Source organism: Erpetoichthys calabaricus, chromosome 4 (assembly GCF_900747795.2).
Source record: "Erpetoichthys calabaricus chromosome 4, fErpCal1.3, whole genome shotgun sequence".
Lineage (NCBI taxonomy): Eukaryota > Metazoa > Chordata > Cladistia > Polypteriformes > Polypteridae > Erpetoichthys > Erpetoichthys calabaricus.
This window is the reverse complement of record NC_041397.2, coordinates 187541371-187564213: the sequence shown is the minus strand read 5'-3', so window position 1 is coordinate 187564213 and position 22843 is coordinate 187541371. Positions and strand designations below refer to the sequence as shown.

Sequence of the window (22843 nt, the reverse complement as noted above, 5' to 3'; positions counted from 1 at the left end):
GACATGAGGGTCAGAGTTTGCCTTCTTTATCATATCTGCTTGTGGTGGTGTTTGTTGTGAACATGGCAGCAATAGCACGTGATGCTGAAGCATTAAAACATTGCTGATCTTGTGGAAAATCAGTTTGGAATTACATTTTTACTAATGAATCTGTTTTTCTTCTGTTTTTGTTTTTTCTTTTTCTTCTTCTTGATTTTGAGCTATATTTTCTTTATAAATGCTGGAACATAAAGATAGTTAGTATTAATGAAATTCTGTAGTTTTTGAAACAGATGAGTAGAGATCAATGGCAGAACTACATTTTTGGGGCTCTAAAGCTTAAAAATAAACTGTTATGGGGGCCCCTTCGCAACCTGCAACAAGTTCTGGGTAACCTCTGTTATGTTCTTCAGTGGGATAAACAAACATTTTTTAAAAAATATTTAACCACTACATCTCAGATTTTGATTAAAATTGCTGTATAGGATTGACTGCAAGCAAGAAAATATGCTTTGATTTTTTTCGATTACGACTAATGTAAGATAAATAATTTTGATAAAAAATTTTAATTTCTGTCATAAATGTTAATTGTGTTTTAAATTAAGTCAGTCAGTCATTTTCCATCCCGCTATATCCTAACACAGGGTCACGGGGGTCTGCTGGAGCCAATCCCAGCCAACACAAGGCAGGAACAAACTCAGGCAGGGTGCAAGCCCACTGCAGGGCACACCCACACACCAAGCACACACTAGGGACAATTTAGGATCACCAATGCACCTAACCTGCATGTCTTTGGACTGTGGGAGGAAACCCATTCAGACACGGGGAGAACATGCAAACTCCATGCAGGGAGGACCCGGGAGGCGAACCCAGGTCTCCCTACTGCGAGGCAGCAACGATACCACTGCACCACCGTGCCACCCTGTTTTAAATTAAGTTCCGCATTCAATTCAAAATTCTTCTGTTAACGTTTTATGCTATCCACATCCTTGCCCCTCCATATCTGTCTGACCTCCTCCATGTTGCCATTCCCTCCCGCATCCTTAGATCCTCTTCCTCCATCCACTTGACTTTTCCCTTTCATCTGTCTTACCACTATGGGGAGCAGAGCAACTGAATGCTCTGCTCCCCAGCTCCGGAACTCACTACCATCTGAGCTTAGAAATAATGAATAATTCTCACTTTTCAAATCTAAACTTAAAACTCATTTGTTTAAGACTGCGTTTTTTCTTTGACTACAATTGCTCTTTCTGATTTTAAATTCTGTATTTTAGTTTTGTTAATAATGTGTGTTTTATCTATTGTTCAGTGTCCTTGAGTGTTTAGAAAGGCACCTACGAATAAATAAAATGTATAATAATAATAATAAATTATTAATAATTCTTTTATATTAAATATTTTAGAGTGACACATTAATTTGAATAATTTTTTGTTCATGGCTTCCCTACATGATACTTTAAAAACTTTTAAATTTTTATTTTAACTATTGTTTTATATTGAATTACACTATATTATTAATATCATTGCTTTTAAAAAGCTCTTTTTATAAAGTAGACACTCAAACTTTTTAAGCAATGTGGACTAAAGTTGCTTCTGGAGCCTCTCTGGAATTAAGGTTATGAGCTTAAGCTTCATTAATTTCATAGTAGATTCCAACCCTGGGAGAGAGGTGTTTATTTTCAGGCCATGAAATCGGTTATGTTACTGTGGGTGGGGACCATACCAGGTGAAACCATCAGAGAAATTCAGGAAATTACTGATGAGAAAGCTCAATGAAACGACTGAGTGTTTATGCATCATTAATACTAGGAGTTAACATGCTCCATTAAACAGCTGGGTGTTTAAAGTATGATCAACTCTCTGTTAAGGAACTCTACTCATCAAGTCACTCAGAGGCCTGTGGAGGTCTTATTCCAGCCTTGGTTACCACACTGGGTAACACCAACCCTAGTGATGCCACTGCTTGAAAGTCTAATCCACCAATATAATGATAAACCTGATTATGAATTCTCAACATGTAGGCACCATGTTCTAGGGATTATCAACAGAGGCTGTCATAGATTGAAAAGATAAGGAGCTGATGATACTGTGTTAGTGTTGCAAATAGCTGTGTCTTTCTCTTCTTGTGGAAATCTTTTATTCTTGCACTTTCTCTGGAAGTTAATGCTGATCTGTTGCTTTGGCATGTGTGGCAGTGTTCTACTATCTCATTGTCTGTTGCTTATCATCTGCGAAACAACTCTTGCTTTTGGCCCAACCCTGAGGTGATGTTGTGGGTACTCTTGTTTATCTTAGCCAAATCTAAAAAGGACATGAAGATGGGAGCATGCACTAAAACAAGACAAACCACCTCAGGATCCCAGATTAGGACCCGAGCACAGCCCTGCAACAGGTGACACCTCAGCACCACACTAGTTCAAATGGAGTGGAACAGTGTGAGGTTTTTTACAGTGGCTAGAGTGCCAATCCTGCCACCAACCCCCGAGTTTGAGTTGGAGGACCCAGGAAATCATACCCAGGACAGAGCTCTCATTAGGAGTTACACAAAACATAAAATAAAGCTAAATGTCCCAGATTGACTAGCAGACTGACTGACAAGAAAGTCTTGGCCTAAGAAAGCGAGTTTTACTCAATCTTAAGACCACGCGGCCCAGAAAAATCCAGTCCCACCAAAATGTTAACTTAATTATGGAAAAAAAAATTCAAAGAAAACTGCAGTGATGTTTTGCATTAAATAGTTGAAAAGGGCAATTTTATTGCCATTGCACCAAAGTGCAGATGGTAGCATGTTAGCCTGCAATTTAGCGGCACTGTGGTCCAAATCCTGTCTGTATTCCTTTTATCTTGATCTTATTTATGTTTTATATGCAGAAATAAATACAGAAGGATAACTATCAATAACTATGTAAGCAATATAAAAATCCAAAAATATTTTTTTATTACTGAAAAATGATCTCTTATCATAGAAAAATATTGCCCCACATTATTTAAAAATTTTGAAGATATTCACAACTTTTTGTCTCTGCTTCTTATGTACTAAGATGTGCATTTATTTTATTTTACTTTATTGTCTGGAAGCGTAACAACTTCTTTTGATTCTAAACTTTCCATTGCAGTATTCTGTAACTTAAACTGATTACATTAAGAACAACACTTAATACACTGAATTGTTCCTTATTCATTCACATGTCTGACTTGCTCCTGCACAATTCATTAGCTGTGAGTTAAAAAATATCCTTTCATTTCAAAGGCATGTCATTAAATTTTATTACATTTATTACATTTCATTTAATACATTTTTGGTGTCTATATGTACTCTCATGGGGAGCACTGCTGCCTCACAGTTAGGAGACCCGGGTTCGCTTCCCAGGTCCTCCCTGTGTGGAGTTTGCATGTTCTCCCCGTGTCTGTGTGGGTTTCCTCCGGGTACTTCGGTTTCCTCCCACAGTTCAAAGACATGCAGGTTAGGTGCATTGGCGATTCTAAATTGTCCCTAGTGTGGGTGCCTTGTGCCCTGTGTTGGCTGGGATTGGCTCCAGCAGACCCCATGACCCTGTAGTTAGGATATAGCAGGTTGGAAAATGGATGGATGGATGGATGTACTCTCATGATAATTGCTTTTGTCTTTAAATTAGAAAAATGAAATGGCTTTCAGAATGCAAGCCTTAATCATCACAGCAGCATTTAATTCACTGGGATGAGTACTGAAGTACAGCACAAGAACTTACAAACTTTGCACAGACAGTGCAAATAGGGTGGATTTGAACTCAGGATTTGGGATCTGTTTGGCACCAGTAATAATCATTGTACCCAATCTAAACGAATATTGCCTAAAATAAAATTAACCAAAGAATTCAACCCTCTGTTCTGTTGGCACTGAAAAGGTTATAAATTCTTAATAAGTACAGTACTCTAAATTTCATATTTTGTTTGGCATTGCTTTTCCAGAGTGGCTGCATTGTTGAAATGAAATAAAACATATGGCAAATCATAATATAGATTAACATTTAAAAAACGCATCTTGTTTTTTAAAGCTGTAATCCTTACATTGGTAAGCATGTGTATTTTCTGTTCTCAGAAGAATATTTCACTTCTCTTTCTTGCTTAGTGCACACTAGGTTATCAAAATAAAACTCCTGTAGAGGTTTACAGGCAGAATTCACACTTTTGAGCACTGTGTAAGGTAAGATAAGTGCAAGCTTTGGTTATATAAATGTAATGAATTATTATTATTATTATTTTGGACACTCGTTAAGATGGCCACAGCAGTTGATTGGGTTCTTTGCTGCCTGCATTTCTGGTAAATTGGCACAATAACACTGACTTCCATTTCATCTGCCTTCTTTTTTCCCCTTGTATGCTTTGTGAAGAACACTCAGCTGCTTGGCCATTTTGGTAGAGTGGAACTCTTTGGCAAATAATGCTTGGCTGAAGTAAGCCCTGAATTCTTTACTTTTTGAACAGACTTTACCATACCAGCAAACTGGGAGGGAGCTTAACTTTAAAAATCCGTTAATCAGATTTTCCTCAGCTGACATGCTATTCAGTTGTTTAATCATATTATTACAAACACCCCTATATGAACTGGTATGGTCTTAATAAACCCTGAAAAATAATCTTTAGTCTTCCTATATTGGTCCTAGTCCTGGTGTTTTTAGCCCCTTTGCATTATGATAAGCATACACATTTTTATTTTAATGAATAAAAATATATCGATATTTCCAAATTTATATTAAATTTGCTAACCATCATACAAATCATTTTGTGAAGAAGTTGCAAAAGCTGACCATGAATCATCACTGGAACAGTGTTTTGTTCAAGATTGTTCATTACAACTGCTGTTGTGACTTGTCCTGCTGCGGCCTGGAGAATGCTGACCACCATTAGCTGCTGTTTTGCAACGTGGGATCTTATTGCTCTACACTGCTTATGCGTGAGAATTTCAGATACTTGTAATGTATAATGTATTGAATTGATAATTGTTAATTTTGCATTTTTGTCAGTAAGTGATTTAAAATGATGGACATTTTTACTTGCAAGTTGCTCTCTGTGTGGAGTTTGTACATTCTGACAGGATTTGTCAGAGTTGGTTTATGCCTTATGTGCTTGATTCATTACAGGTTTGAATTAAATTAATATAATTTGAGAATGAATGTGTGTTATTTTAATAATAATTAAACAGATAGCAGTACACATTCTTTTATAAACCTGATAAAGAGTTCTTTTTTGTTTTCACCACTGAGACAACCTTAGCAAAATCTGATTCATGGAATGATCTGGTTATAATTTGTATTATCTAGATACATTAATGGGTAGTCTCACGGGGCCGGATGTGATTCTCAAACGAGAATACACAGCTGGGGACAACCTGTTGAAAAGTGTACAGTGAATAGTGGCAAAATCCGGCACTGCAAAGGCTACACCCACAGGGCTTCTTACCAAAACAACCACCACCAGTTTCTCCAATCCATGTGTTTTAAACTGCTGCCGTGTTTCAGTGAGAGAGCAAAAGATACTGAACAAAAGATTTAATGCTTAGAGAAAATAAAAAGCTAAACGACCTGTTATACGTTCAGGACCTCAGTATCACAAGGTGACTGAAGCTCAATAATTAATTTGCACATTGTAATAAGAGCTGCGACAGTGGAGACAGACAGACACAAAGACCACCGCAGCTACTGGGCTCCATATGTTTGAAAAGTCTGCAATGATATCTTTCAGTCTTTTTAACTATTGCATCACTATCTAACATAGCAACAGCAAACAGAATTTAGGTAAGCATTGAGGTTAATGGATATACAATGTGTTCAATGCTGTGTCTGTTTTGTCATGGCATGTTTGTATTTGTAATTAGGCAGTAATGTTAAATTTTTTTAGTTATTTGTTTAAATGTACAGTCAGAAGGTGTATGTTGTTCAGCCTAATTTGTACATCTATTGGTGTTTTTAGGAAAATGTGTTGATTCAGGTGTTTTGAGTACTGAAATCTGCATCTCCAAGGGCTCCTCATTGCCAGCTCTCTTAACTGCCGTCCTTTTGATAGAATGTGACACACCGTTTACTTCAAATGCATATTTTGCAGTTCCTATTTTCATTAACATGGCTGCCAATACCTGGCAATTCTTTCAAGCTTACTGTACATCGACTCCTATACTATCGTCATAACACTGAACAACAGCAAACACAGCACCTGCGACAACATATTGTTCACATGTACCATTCATCTATTGATGTCTCCAAATGCCAATGTATAACACAGCACCTGCGACAACATATTGTTCACATGTACCATTCATCTATTGATGTCTCCAAATGCCAATGTATAATCTGATTCTACAGAAAGGTTTTTCCCTTGCATCAGGTTATGTTTATTTTTAAAACAGGTTATGTTTATTTTTAAAATGTGACATTTATATGTCTAATAGGGTTTTTTAGGAGACCTTTTGACTTTTCAACATCGTAAACAGAAGCTTGCACTCTGTCGAGCAAGGTTAAAGAGAGCACCTCTGATCTTTACAGTTAAAAATCAATACCCCTATTTTGAGCACCAGTATCATGAGGCATTGGACTCTTTTAGAAATGTGACTCTCAATGAGCCGTCTAATTGTTCCCACCCAGTTTTAAGCAAATATATTGAGACTACATTAATGGGTAGCATGGCAATGTGGCAATGGGAATGCAGCATGGTTATGTAACATTTAATACTGGAGATAGTTCAATAGACCAGGTTTCAAATCCTGAACCAGTTGCTGTCCACATAAAGTTTGTATGCTCTTCACTGACCATGTATTTTGGCCATTTTTGCCTTAAATTCATATCCAAAAGATGTGCAGACACAAACTGTGCAAGTTTGCCCTGCGGTGGATTAGTAGCTCCTGCCTTATACATGACACTGCAATGAATTTTGAATAAATAGTGTTTCAGAAAATGAATGGATGGGCATGTGTTCTGCCAGCAAAAATTCACAATTTAAAATTATCCAGTCTATTGCCGGATACACTCAAACGTCCATCCACACACATGGAAGCTCAAGTGTTTGTTTTAGTTTATGTGTGGATAGCGCTTTGAGTACTGAGAAAAGCGCACTGAGAAAAGCGCTATATAAATGTAATGAATTATTATTATTATTATTATAAAGTTTTATGTTTTCAGAATTCTGCCCAAACTGTGGTGGTGAAGGTTTCATGACTGGAAGCTCACTAGGCAGTGGGTTGCAATAGCCCAAATGACCATAATTATTTGTGTAATGACAAAAATACATTTGTATTTTGACAGAATGAGATAAGCACAAATCTATGAAATGTTTCAAAACTGTACAAAGAGCTTTTATGCAAGAGATAACTTATAAATCTTTCTAAAGGGTAAAAATAACATATCTTTGAAACTTGCTTGATCGAACTCCTGGATGTGGGGACAAGAATCTGCTCTGGCAGCACTTGGGCCTAAGTCATAAGTTCATACAGGACAGGGCACTAGGTCACAACAGAGGACATATACACACGCTGGCACAAGTTCACATCTGGCCAGTTTAGAGTTATTAATCTGCCTAACCTGTTCATCTTTGGGATGTGGGAGTAATCTGATATACATGGGCAAAAACTCTTGCAAAATCCACTGAGCCTCCGATTCTGTGATTGTACACCTCATAATATGTAGTATATAAAGTATGTTGCTGTTTTGGGTTATATTTGCAGGGTGTACTCACACAGAAACATGGTATCAATATACAGTATTAATTTAAACTTTATTTTATGGCATCAGACATAATGTCAGAAAGATGTGCAATGCAGCAGCCACAGTGAGAGCCAATAAGCTTTTAGATTCCTACCATTTTTTCCATGAAGTCCTTACATTTTTGGATGACTACTATTGCTATACTTTATTAAATTGATAATAACGTTGTGAAACCTACTTAATCCAATCCAGGATTGCGGAGGGCTGGAGCATATCCTAGTAGCATTGGGCACAAAACCAGGACCAAGTACCAGTTCCTGGACATTCTCATTACCAAAGAGTTTGTTTCGATTCACCAGTTTGCCTGGTGGTGAAAATGAGTAGCATAAAGTGATAAGTTGTCTCAGACACTGAGAAGACATGCAGATTTCACCAGAACAGTAACCCAGGATCTGAACACAGGATGTTGGATTGTGAGGAGCGATGCTAACCATAGAGCAACCATCCATCCATCCATCCATTTTTCAACCCGCTGAATCCGAACACAGGGTCACGGGGGTCTGCTGGAGCCAATCCCAGCCAACACAGAGCACAAGGCAGGAACCAATCCCAGGTAGGGTGCCAACCCACCGCGGGACACACACAAACACACCCACACACCAAGCACACACTAGGGCCAATTTAGAATCACCAATCCACCTAACCTGCATGTCTTTGGACTGTGGGAGGAAACCGAAGTACCCGGAGGAAACCCACACAGACACGGGGAGAACATGCAAACTCCACACAGGGAGGACCCGGGAAGCGAACCCAGGTCCCCAGGTCTCCCAACTGCGAGGCAGCAGCGCTACCCACTGCGCCACCGTGCCGCCCTAGAGCAACCATGTCACCCAAAACTGGTAACAGTTTAAAGTTAAATTGATCTTATATATCTATTAAAAGAAGAAAATTGAAATAGAATATATAAATATAACTTGAAATAATAGGAAATAAGACAGGTGAATTGATGGAGTGTTTCATGTATACTGAAAGGAACATTACTGTATGTAATCCTTACTTAATCCATTAATGACAATGAACAATTAAAATGATGTTTGTAAAACTTCAACAAATTGTGCAGAACTTTATGATGCCTTAGAATTTTAAAAACAATTATTTATTTTAATAACAATATTTGTATTTCTTGGTATAGAAATGTTCCACAAAATTCTAAACAGCTCGATTACTTTTTCTCGTCTGCCACCTCAACATACTGTATTTCTTGTAATTTGTAGCAAACCTGCTTTTTATTTTATTTTAGAATCAGTCTACCAATGAGTCAATCAATCCATTTTCAAAACTCACTTTTCCAGTACAGGGAAATTAAATGTCCCAGTAGCACTGGCTCACACACACTTATCCTAGGCTGCTTTAGAGTCACTGTTGACTAAATTAACACAATTTTTAGGAGGAAACCAGATTATCCAAACTGCTCGATAATTTTAACTGGTAGAGTACTCCATCACAAGATGTTTTGCAAAGCATACAAGAATGCAACAATTCCAGTGCAAGGCTGTTTAAGTACATGATGCATTTTGTGTAGGTAAAACCCTCCTGTTTTATTCATCTATATTTTAAATACACCTTTTTATTTTTATGAATGCTCATAATGCAATGGCTAGCACTGCTAGCTCATAGATACAGTGTATTGGGTTTAAATCCTGCATTTATGTGAAGATTTACACGTTCTCCTCATTTCTGCAAGGTCCCACATTTCCAAATTGTTTTTAAATTGTGTTTGTAAGAATTACTTATGAATAAACATGTTTAAATCGTGACGTGACGCATTGGTATGAGAAAACCTCTGCATATGATATACCATTCAACCTATCTTAACATCAAGTTATGCAATGTGTCAAGCATTTTAAAGGTTCTCTCCAATTTTTGGCTCTCAAGACGCAATGTACACTTATTTGTAGGCCATTTGTGGAACATTTTTTATGTAGGAAATTACACCCTTATGATATACAAACCAACAGATGTCTTGTGCAAAAATGATCAGAAGGGCTTGATGTTGTGTCTGCCACATCAGCCGACCCCAAGGTTTTACCCTCTAACGGGATACGTGGATTCAAAGTCGCTCTTTTTCACAAAATTTCAAAAAATGGGGATCGGTAATATAGGCATGTGCAGTGTCATTTTATGCTGTTTCAAGGTTGCTGATCATGAATATAAAAATAGGAGCCACTCCCAGAAGATTAAAAATGACAAATTTCAAACATAAGGATGTTGGGCATCTTTTTAGACTATTTCAAGGTCAGTAATTATGAAAATTATGCTATTTTTGATTTTTTTTCTATTACAACCAAAACTATTTAGACTTTAAAGATTGTGTTAAAGCACATATTTTAATATTTCAAATATTTGATGCAAATATTCTTGTTTATTATGTAGTTCTACCTCATGAAGTAAATTGTTACATTTCTTATAAACACCCTGAATTAGGGCAGGTAACACAAACTCAGATTTTTAAAATATTTTTTCTATGTTAGTTTAAGTGTTGGTGTGTATATGTACATAAGTTGTCCGTAAATTGCCTGTGGCATGGACCAGGGTTGCTTTCTGCCTTGTGCCCAGTGGTTCCAGGACAAGCTCTGGCTCCCTATGACCATAAATTGGATTAAACAAGTTTGAAAATGTTACAGTATGGTACCTCTATATGTTAGTGACAGTTGTTTTAAAATATAAGTGACTATCCTGTGTTTGCAACTATGTGTGACTATGTGCGAGGATGAATAATTAATTTGCCTGTACTAATTTAACAAAAAATAATTTTCCTAAACCTGTGGCATTCAACTTAAAGTTGTGCAGCATCTGGATCAAGAAAGGAACTGACATTGCATATACTGCCAGTCCATTCAAGTATTCAGCCACATGAGGCTAATTTAGAATTAATTTAACCTGCATGTATTTGGGATGAGGATGGTAAATCAGAGTACACAGAGAAAAATTCTGACAGAAGGAGAATGTGCAAGATCCACAAAGGCAATGACCGAGTGAGGAATTGAAACCCAGAACTTAGATCCTGGAGGCAGTAATACTAACCACTGCATTACTGAGCAGCCATATTTGCCTGATGCTATAATATAAAATGTTAAAATATCTTGAAATCCAGATCATTAAATTTTGTTAATGAAACAATTTGCAGATTGATTTTCTTGACATTTCCAAATATGTTAAAGGGATGTTCTGATGAAATTTCTTTTTTTTTTTACAGAATCCAGTTTTGATTTAAAACGCAAATCAGACAGAGGACAGTTGGATATACCTGACCTCAGTAAGAGCAATGAAGCAACAGCACTGCAATCAAGGGCCAAGAAAAGTGATGATAAATATGAACCAGATGTATGCACCCTTGTTTCATCTGCCAAGTGGTTGAAGCAGCATGGACTTCAAGAAAACAAGATAACCATCACACAGATTCTTTCACAAATTGGTTTTAAGCACAAGGAAGGTATAGTAAATGTGAATTTAAATGAACTCTGTAACAACTCTAGGGGGCGTGCCAACCATCCAACCCGACACAGACAGAGTCTGGAGGCACACTTATAAAAACAAAAGGTGTTTTTATTTTTCTTCACTCTTGTGGGACGTCTTCCCCATCCCCATGAGCCCACAACACAGTCCCACAAGCACAGTAGCACAATATTAATAAATTCTTCTCTCTCTTTTCTCCTCCACTTCTCCTCGGCAAGCTTTGTCCACCTTCCATCCGACACTGGCTCACTGAGAACTGTCCACTGGTCCCTTATATAAGGCCCCCGGAAGAACTGCCCACATGGGTTCAGGAACAGCTGCAGCGCCCCCCTGGCGGCGCCCCTGGATCTCAACAGGACTGTATTGGACTTCGTCTCCCATGAAGCCCTGTGGTAGTCCGAGGCACGGCTGCCACTTAGGGGGACTGCCATCTAGTGTTTCTGGGGAGGTAGTGTTCTGTCCACACTAGCTCCCTCGGTCCCTTCATAGCAGAGGTGTCTCAGCCGGGCAAGGGCCCCGGCCATCTATGACAACTCTTACCATCTGTTCTTTTGGCTGTCACAGTATCAAATAATGAACTTGTGACACAGATAGTGTTTTATCGAGAAAAAGACAAAATAAATACAAAAATGTCTTTGTGAATACTAGTGGTGGTTGGGCAGCTAGCCTTTGGTCCCCAGTGCTCCTGTATTCTGACATGGCTACACAAGGCAGATAAAAATAAAGAAAAAGAAAGAAAAAACTTCTATTCCTAAATTGTGTGTGTTGAGAACTATGGGGGCTAATGCTTCTTCCTCGAACCCAAATGATGAACAAAAAATAACAGAAGTGACAAAACAAAATGGTTTTATTACCGAAGGCAGGTGAACATTGAAAACAGTGCCCCATTTGTATTTCTCCATGAGATTAATAAAATGTATCTAGACTAATCTAATAATCACAGAAAGGTTTAAGAATAACAAAAAGCTAAGCCTTCTGGCTATTTTGTTTACCCTCTAGCCTCCTTTTCTTGCCTTGCTACTTAGCAATGGCTTCCTCCCAACTCCAAGGCCCCCTATACACTGACTGCAGGGGCATTTTATGTCTGATTCAGGAAACCCATCTGGGTAAACCCTCACCACTGTTTACGGGTTACCTGGCCAGCGATCAAAGGTCTGCAGGTACCACTGATAAACAAGAATTAGAAAACCTAAATCAATTTACTTTCTGTGCCTCTTACCCCTGTTTTCAATTGTTCAGTTATAACCTTGTGGATAAAAACCTAAGGGATCTTCTAGAAAAGTACAAATTTTGTCAATAGTTGATGGGCAAAGTGGTCATATTTCCAAATCTTTGTCTGTATTTCTCAAACAAGATTTATTAGAATTATCACCAAAAAAAATCAAAATTATCTTGTATTAAACATCAAGTCTGTTTTTCAGGAAGTATAAGTGTATGTAAAAATAATTTACATATGCATGTACATTAAAATAATAAAATAGAATAAAAAATCATGTATAAGTGTACACAAAATTATTATTATTATTAAAATAATAATTTTTAAAAAATTATTTAAAAATACATATAAAAATAATAGTAATGTAAATGGAAAAACTTAAGTAGATAAAATAAACGCATAAACATGAGGAATAACATGGAAACACTTAGAGACAATAAACAGTGTGCTGTCTTTATCTACAGTACATGGGTTAACTTTAATTGTAATATAAGAAGATATCTATTGTTGTTATGGTTCCTTGTCTATTTTATAAGAGTGGCTCAGTGGTTAGCACTGCTTCCTCTTGGATGCCACACCTTGAGCTCAGTTCATACTCCTGGTTGCTGTCTGTGTGATGCTTTCTAGTGGTCCCTGTGTCTTTACATGTTTTTTTTTTTTGGTGATTCCAAATCACAAAGACAGTTTGATTAAATGACTGTTCTAAATTATACGAGCATACATGGATTAATCATCCATGCTATAAATCAGTCTAAATTTGTTTCCTTATTTGCTCAAAAAATGCCTCCAAGGTCAGCTCTGGCAACCCCATGACCCCAAATTGGATTGAAGAAATTTGACAATATTGTGTTATGTTGAAACGAATAAAATAGTAGTAATAATAGTAGTGGCATTATCACAGCATTTCTACCTGTGGGTAAGATATCTGCATATCTCTGGTTTAGTTATTTACTATTATACTGTCATATGAAAAAGTTGGGAACCCCTCTTAATTCTTTGGATTTTTTTTATCATTGGCTGAGCTTTCAAATATATGACATGCCTTATGAAAACATTAGTATTTCAACAGTGACATTAAGCTTATTGGATTAACAGAAAATGTGCAATATGCATCATAACAAAATTAGACAGGTGCATACATTTGGGCACCCCAACAGAGATATTACATCAATACTTAGTTGAGCCTACTTTTGCAAATATAACAATCTCTAGACGCCTACTATAACCTTTGATGAGTGTCTGGATTCTGGATGGAGGTATTTTTGACCATTCTTCCATACAAAATCTCTCCAGTTTAGTTCAATTTGATGGCTGCCAAGCATGGATGGCCTGCTTCAAATCATCCCATAGATTTTTGATGATATTCAAGTCAGAGGACTGTGACGGCAATTTCAGAGCATTGTACTTCTCCCTCTGCATGAATGCCTTTGTAGATTTCGAACTGTGTTTTGGGTCATTGTCTTGTTGGAATATCCAACCCCTGTGTAACTTCAATTTTGTGACTGATGCTTGAACATTATCCTAAAGAATTTGTTGATATTGGGTTGAATTCATTTGACCCTCAACTTTAACAAGGGCCCCAGTGCCTGAACTAGCCACACAGCCCCACAGCATGATGGAACCTCCACCAAATTTGACAGTAGGTAGCAGGTGTTTTTCCTGGAATGCGGTGTGTTCCACCACACAAAGCGCTTTTTGTTATGACCAAATAACTCAATTTTTGTCTCATCAGTCCAAAGCACTTTTTTCCAAAATGAATCTGGCTTGTCTAAATGAGCATTTGCATACAACAAGCGACTCTGTTTGTGACGTGAGTGCAGAAAGGGCTTCTTTCTCATCACCCTGCCATATAGATGTTCTTTGTGCAAATTGCGGTGAGTTGTAGAACGATGTACAGATACACCATCTACAGCAAGATGTTCTTGCAGGTCTTTGGAGGTGATCTGTGGGTTGTCTATAACCATTCTCACAATCCTGCACATATGCCGCTCCTGTATTTTTTTGGCCTGCCAGACCTGGGTTTAACAGCAACTGTGCCTGTGGCCTTCCATTTCCTGATTACATTCCTTACAGTTGAAACTGACAGTTTAAACCTCTGAGATAGCTTTTTGTAGCCTTCCCCTAAACCATGATACTGAACAATCTTTGTTTTCAGATCTTTTGAGAGTTGCTTTGAGGAACCCATGCTGTCACTGTTCAGAGGGGAGTCAAAGGGAAGCACAACTTGCAATTGACCACCTTAAATACCTTTTCTCATGATTGGACACACCTGTCTATGAAGTTCAAGGCTTAACGAGCTAATCCAACCAATTTGGTGTTGCAAGTAATCAGTATTGAGCAGTTAAAATCAGCAAAATTACAAGGGGACCCAAATTTTTGCACAGCCAGTTTTTCACATTTGATTTAATTTCATACAACTAAATACTACTTCACTAAAAATCTTTGTTCAGAAAACACCCCAGTACTCAGATGTTCCTAGGAAATGAAAGACATACCACTGTTATCTTTTTTGTTGAAAGGAGAGTAAATTATTATGCAGACTGAGAGGGGTTCCCAAACTTTTTCATATGACTGTAACTATAGTGGACATAAGATCAGATTAAAGTACAAAATTTGAATATTGCTTATGTCACCAATGAGGAAACCATAGAGTTAGGTTTGTTATTATGTCGTTACCCCACTAAATTAGAAACATAAATATGTTTCACCAACACCAATATACCTTGAATTAGGTCCTTAATGTTTTATTTTTTTGCCAGCCATCACATTTTGGATAGTTTACTGTCTTTTATTGTTGATATCTGCTATGTCTCTATGGTAGTGCCTTGAGTCTCATTTCAAGAAGGAAGAATTTGTAGTGTTTCATGAAGTTTTGGTTTAAAAGCATTCTCCTTCTTTTTAGATTACGTCCGCATATTACAAAAGCCTGTTTCATCTCAATATGCCGAAGGGTTATTTTCTCAGTGCCAAAAAAATGGGGAGATATACAATGTGAGTATACATGTTTAATTATTAATCCTTTATTTGCTGAATCTACCTTTTCATCTTATGGCTTCTAATATTATAAAATAACAAATTAACTTTGTAACCAGTAATTTATAGTAATGACAATATTTATAGTGTTTTTAATACATTTAGTTTTTTGTTTTTTTGTTAATTTATACATGGTTTGCCAATACAGTTACATAATCTTCATTCATGTTCTATGGGAAAAATGGGAGGCATGAGTTTCCCAGTGGGAGATTTCATGTGACTGCCCTTTCAAGCTGTAGCTACCACTGAGGATATACGGATAGCATTTGTTACTCAGATTTGTCACATTGCACTGACTTCTCACCTTACTTTGTTATATTGTATTAAAACAATGTGTAATATGAGCAACCATTTCACAGTGCTGTTTTATTGGAAGTGTTGAGATGTAATGTGTTTCTATTTCTTTTTTTTTCACCCAGAACATATTGGAAAATCTTTAATATACTTTTGTGCATATCAAGCAGCTAATCAAAAGTAACCTCATGTTTCTCTTAAAATTCCAGCTGAATATGTATGTGAAAATAATGAGCTGGCAGTGTGTAGTGACACCTGCGGTAACTCTGAAAACTCCCATAGTTTTTAAATATAGTAATTCAACATTTTAAAATGTTATTATGAATTGTGGCAGCAGTCCTTGGCCTTGACAAATAATCTCTGCCCTTCTTCTCAGTTTCACATTCTTTTCTGTAAGATTCCACAGAGTAATTTTCAAGTCTCAAACACTGCATGCAGTAAGTAAATGAGATAAAAACTAAGGGGTGGAAAATAAAGTTTAGTAGAGAAACTGAAAAAAATATAACAAGGGGGAGAGAAAAACTGTACTAGAAAGTTGTATGCAAGTTTGATTGGACTATGCAGTTGAAGTACTACTGTATGTGTTGAACACGTAATATGTAAAAATTAGTAATAACATTCTTTAAATATTTTCCCACTATATATACAAAAGGAAACAGCATTACATTGCGTTGTAAAAACTCACATATTCCTGAAACCTCTTGTCAGGTGATAGAGCGGTCTAACAAATGATACTGATTTTTGAAAGGAAATCCTTAATTTAGTACTCCATTTCTTAGCTCAAAGCACAAGAGAGATTAATGTTATTTTTAAAACTACAGAAGAAGAAAGAGAAAATGATGATTTAGAGCAATAAGTGGAATCATGTGTTAATAATGGACGTTGAATAATCAAGTGACTTCTATACCTGACCAACCGTGTGGTTGAACGGGTTTGGGGCCAGTTGTCCACTTCTTTGCACACATGGTATTAAGAAGTCAATATGTGTTGTCATTTCTACATGTTGTGACCAAAATGTATGCAAATACCCTTAAATTAATGTCTGAATTGTTTGATATGGAATTTTAAACTGCGGAGCATGGAAAAACGTGTTTTTGTCTGAAACACTATGGAAGGCACTATACCTTATAAAATCATTCTGTTCCTACTCATGGCTGCGGTACTCATTGTATATTCAAATATATACATAATTTCCTCAAACTATCTCCATAGTTCACAATATATAAATAATTTCGTATACATTTTAAATAGAAAAACTCAATGAATGATTGCAACAGATGGGTTATTTGAGTTGTGATAAACCTTTCTAGTGAGATATTTCTCATTTCCTGTGTTAACTAGGAGTAAAAGCTGTTGATTTAACCTATTCTTTGTAATTATGAAAGAAATACATTAAAAATGATACCCTTGTAGTGATAAAAACATGTTTTTTTTAAGATTCATATGTAAAAAAGATTGTTTTGGGAGAAGTATGCTACATGGCTGAGTATGTGGACATCCCTCCAAATTACTGAGTTTAGGTGTTTCAGCCAAACCTTTCAGTAACCTTCATTGATAAACATTGACAGTAGAATGGGTCACACTGAAGACCTCAATGATGTTAAATGTGGTGCTGTCATAGGATGCCACGAATCAGTACATACTATATCAGCGTGCTCAACTGTAAGCACTATTACTGTTAAGTGGAAGCATCTAAGAGCAATAACAGTTCAGCCATGAAGTAGTAGACTACGCAAACTCAGAGAGCGAGGTCACCACCTGCTGACGCACATAGCATATAAAAATCACATATTCTTTGTTGCATCACTCACAACAGATTTCTTCATCAGCACAAGAACTGTGTGATGGGAGCTTCATTCAGTGGGTTTCCATAGCCAAGCAGCTGCACACATGCTTATGATCACTACTTGCACTGCCAAGCGCTATGTAAAATATGCCACCATTAGATTCTAGAGAAATGGAAACTTATTCTCTGGAGTGATGAATCATCCTCTACTATCTGGCAGTCTAATAGACAAATCTGGGCTTGGCAGATCCCAGGAGAACACTACCTTTTGGCCTGAATAGTGCCTACTGTAGGGAGGATAATGATATGGGACTATTTTTTTACGGTTTGAGCTAGGACCCTTGGTTCTAGTGAAAGGTACTGTTAAGTCTATAGCACACAAAGACATTTTAGACAGTTGTGTGCTTCTGACATTTTGGCAACAGTATGAGGAGGGCCCTTATCTGTTCCAGCATAATTGTGCTCCTGTGTATAAAACCTTGTTCATAAAGAAATGGTATGATGAGTTAATTGTGGAACCCTACTGAACACCTTTGGGATCAGTTGGTGGCTGATTCCTACAGACACACTCCAAAATCTTGTGGAAAGCATTCCCAGAAGAATGGAGGAGGTTATAACTACTAAGGGGATGAAGTTCTATATTTATGCCAATGGTTTTGGAATGGGATGTCCATCAAGCTCTTGTAGGTTTGGTGGTTTGGTGTCCACAAACTTTTAGCCATATACTGTAGTATACTCTGTTAATAAAATAGTATGAAAATGTAGGGTGTTCAGCATCAGAATAAAATATACAGTATGTTTCTTTGTAAATTTTATATAGAAAACAGGTTGGGACATGTACACAAAAAAAACTCTTAAGTGTTAACATGAATTCAAAAACAGTCATCTTCCTCTGTAAAGCAGAACTCATATATCCTTTATGCTTTCTAGTACAAGTATTTTGGAGACTGAAACAATGACATCAATATTTTAAGACTTCATTTGTGTTGACTGTCATATATAGTAATTAAAGTGAACACAGTGTATTCACTAAGTGTTTTACGGCAACTTCAGGAAAGTGATTGCTGCTTTTGGTTCACAGTCGAGTGCAAGCGTTGTAATGTGTTGCAGTTTGCTATTAAAAGGTTATTGAAGTTCATCGAAGTCTCCACGGTCATTTCACATGGTGTCAGAAGTGAAGAAAGAGAGTTATGGCAAAGTTTAATCCTCCAACTAACTTCTCCTTCGACAAGCCAGGGGAGTGGCCGGATTGGAAACAGTGTTTTGCAAGATTTAGGACCGCCACTAAGCTAAGCAAGGAAGATGATAAAGTCCAGGTGCCTCATGTATAACGCCGTGTGTAGAACTCACACTATAACATGGCGCAAGCACAAAAGCGGGAATGTGCATATGCACAGAAAAATCCAGATGCAGGAATCTGTGTGTACGCAAACGTCCATGTTCTTCCGCTACATAAATCCCGATCACTGTGAAAAGTTACACACGTGCACGCGCCTGCTGTCCCGCCCCAACTCCTCCCAGAATTACGCCTCTTTGAATATGTAAATCAATATAAATAGCCCTTAAGCTCAGCCTTCTGTGAAAAGACAATGGGAAAAGCACGGGGGAAAATATAAGAATTTCAGCGAATACCAAGTGGAGGCAAAGAAAAACGTACTTATTTGTTGGTTTAAACAGTGGTATAATCAACAAAAGGAAGCTGATCGAGTGACAGAGTGTCGGAGAAACTCGAAAGCTCAAGTTCACAAAGTTGCACAATGCCCGAAATAAAAAAGAAGTTGCATATCAAAGTCGCCGTGAAAAGGTGAGTTGTAGCCCACCGTCTGAGTGTCATATGAAAGCTTATTAGGGTACAGACAAAAAAAAAATAGGCACACAGTGGGAAAAAAGCACGAAATGTCAACTTTAATCTCGAAAAGTCCACTTTAATCACGTAGTTTATTTTGCCATTAAAGTAGAACATCATAAACTTCATCTTAAAATCATTTAATTTACTAGTTTCTCAAATCCCATCGTAACTAAAGTAGCACGTTAAATGCTTGGTTCTGTATTTGATCTTCTATGTGCTCTATGTGTGTGAATCACTACCTGCTTCTTAAACGGGCTTTCTCTTTCTCTGACAGGACACAGAATCCATTACATTCGTGATATTACAGCTCTCTGAATAATTAAAATAATGAGATGTATACGGGATATCTTTTTCATGATGATAGGAATGAAAGCATGTTATTAAACATGGGACAACAGTGGCACAGTGCTTGTTCATGTCTCATGCAAGATGCTTGCTGCGCCATGCGTGACCTTCAATGAAATAATTTATCGCAGCAGTACTGTCTCTTTTAAACATACTAACCTCCAATTCTTGTCCTTACTTTTTTTTCTCCAAATACCCAATCGCCACACAATCAATTCTGTAATAGCCGTTAAGCCATCTGTAAGCTTAGAACGACGATTCTTCAAAACGTTTAAGGAACATTGAAATATCTTCGTAGTACATGTTTAATTATTCTATCTATGTATCCTACCAGTGTCGCGCCAGCCCAGCAAGAATAAAGCATGAGGTATAGAATAATCTGTGAACTAGCTAGTGCTGTGGCACCGTGTCCTCACATGTTTGATTATTAACAATATAGATTATTTAAATGAAGTTAAAGTTTTATCTGTATAATATAATAAACATATTTTGCTGCATTTCATCTTAAAAATGATTCCGTTATCATATGTAAATACACGCTTTATAAAGTAGTGCAGGTTGTGCAATATTATAACTGTTGTGCAAGTTTACAGTGAGGTAATTGTACTTATAAGTACAAACAGTTCTACAAGGAGCACTTGATGGACTGATTGAGTGTGTTTAAAGTTCTTGGGATGAAACTGTTTCTGAACCACGAGGTCCGTACAGGAAAGGCTCTGAAGTTCTGGGCCTGCACCAACTAACATCATTTTGGACCAAAATTTTTAAGTGCCTTTCAGACAGCCTTGGTATCACAATTCCTCCTAACCCATTAACAGCTGTGTTCGGTGTTCTTCCAGACAGACATGAAGTGGAGAAGGACAAGCAAACGGTGATTGCATTCACTACACTTTTGGCACGCAGACTTATTCTGTTAAATTGGAAGAATCCTAACTCTCCTCTGTTAAGTCAGTGGGCAACCGATGTTTTATATTATTTGAAATTGGAAAAAATCAAATTCTCAGTTAGAGGATCTGTACAAATTTTTTTCAAAACCTGGCAGGATCTAATCAATATTATCTTAGAATAAGAGAAATAACTATTACCGCATTTAATTCCCTTCTCCATTTCTTATTTACATATATATTTATTTCTCCCTTTCTTTTGTTTATTGTTGCCTTATTAAAAAGCCCTAAGCAATTCTCCTTTGGCTAAGCTCTCCTTCTCAGGGGTAGGGTTTGATTTGTCTTTAATTTTGTTTGGCTATAAATTGATCTATTTGTATGGAATGATTACAATAAAAATTAATAAAAAAAAAAAAAAAAAAAAAGGAAAGGCTCTGAAGCGTTTTGCCATGGCTGAGGCAGCGTGTGCTTGATGCTGTATCCCGATAATTCTCTCTCCCGTTCAGCTACTGCTGTGATTCCAAACTCAGATACAGGGATATACTGTAAATACTCCGAGTGGGTGCAATGAGAATAATATGGAAAAAGTTGATCCGCTGTGGCAACCCTTAATGGAAGCAGCTGCAAGAAGAAAAAGAAGATGCAGTGAGAGTAACAACGCTAAAGCAGTTATGGTATTTGGAATACTATGGCTATTCCCTGGACCATTATATTGTTACAGGTTAATTACAATCGGATGCATTACACTAATAAACAATATGCAGTTAGTTTCAGTGTATTTATAAATCTGCGTCAGGAATGTGGATGTAAGAAAGAAAGGGTAACCGCACAGGAACAGTAGCACTGTTTTGATGCTGGGTGCCGCCAGTCTGCAGAACCAAGCGGAGAACTTGCGTACGCCAGGGTATGAGGTACCGTGGAAATGTGTGTGGCTTTACGCCAAGTTTAGGTTTTATACATCGGGATTTGAGTGTGGAAACGTTCATACGCAACATTTCTGTGCGTACGCACCGTTTATACATGAGGCCCCAGGTGAGCAGCCTAATTTACGCAATGGGGAGCAAGGCGGAAAACATTTATAAATCCTTTGTTTTTGCGGAAGAGGTGCACCAAAATAACTTTGACAGTGTGTTGAGAAAGTTCAACGACTATTTTGTGCCAAGAAGGAATGTGATACATGAAAGCACATGCTTTCACCAATGCCTGCAGAAGTCCGGAGAGAAAGTTGAGGCTTTTATCAGAGCTTTGTATGAACTGTCGGAGCATTGTGACTTCGGTGCGAGTAGAGAAGAAAATATCCGGCAAATGCCAACATACCTAGGGGCGGTGAGTAGGGCAGACAGGTCAGCAGAGCAGTGGTCCGTCAAGTTGTTGGTGGGCTCCATGCCAGCTGAATTCAAGAGCGACACAGGTGCTAATGTGAATGTCATCCGGGAAGAGACACATCACTCACTCATTCCCAAAAGTCCATTAGAGCCTTCAGAAATACCACTGGATAGCCCAGGCGGAGAGCTGAGATGCATAGGACGAATCCAGAGTACGGCAACCTACAAAGGTAAAACTCATCCACTAACCACATACATAATCCATGGACGCACAGTAACCAATCTCATTGGCAGACAGTTATTGGTTACTATGGATCTGGTTAGGAGAGTGGGTGAAGCAGTGAGCAGTGGAGAATGCCAGCTGGCATACGGTGAGCATGGTATATTAAAGACTAAACCCGTGAGAATTCAGCTGAAAGACAATGCACAGCCATACACAGTACATGCAGCACGGCGTGTACCACTTCCTATGCTACAGAAAGTAAAGGAAGAGCTCCAGAGAATGGAAAGGAACGGCAATATTGAATGAGTAACGCACCCAACAGACTGGTGTGCCCCAATGGTGCCTGTGATGAAAAAGAACACAGGTAAGGCCCGCATTTGCATTGACTTTAAGAGGCTGAATGAAGCTGTGAAAACAGAGCAGTACATTCTGCCCACTCCAGATGAGATAACTGTAAAGCTGAGTGCGGCTACTGTTTTTTCTTCACTGGACCCTGCCAGTGAGTTCTTCCAAATACCGTTCCACTCCTATAGCATTAAGCTCACTATGTTTATTACGCCCTTTGGCCGGTTTAACTTCAAGCGACTACCCTTCGGTATAACGAATGGACCCGAAATCTTCCAGAGAAAGATAACAGAAACCCTTTAGGGATTGGAAGGTGATATTCTTGTTTATGGGTCCACAGAGGAGGAACACAAAAGTTGTTTGGTCAAGGTAATG

At 37.7% G+C, this 22843-nt stretch overlaps 1 protein-coding gene across 1 annotated transcript in view; it reads left to right on the top strand.

Annotated features, from left to right (window-relative positions):
- LOC114651175 (von Willebrand factor A domain-containing protein 3B-like) overlaps nucleotides 1–22843 on the top strand; it is a 257875-nt gene that overhangs the window by 5032 nt on the left and 230000 nt on the right. The window contains exons 3-4 of the mRNA XM_028801128.2: nucleotides 10909–11145; nucleotides 15287–15375. Coding sequence (XP_028656961.1) covers nucleotides 10909–11145; nucleotides 15287–15375 — 326 coding nt within the window. The remainder of the gene's footprint in view (nucleotides 1–10908; nucleotides 11146–15286; nucleotides 15376–22843) is intronic.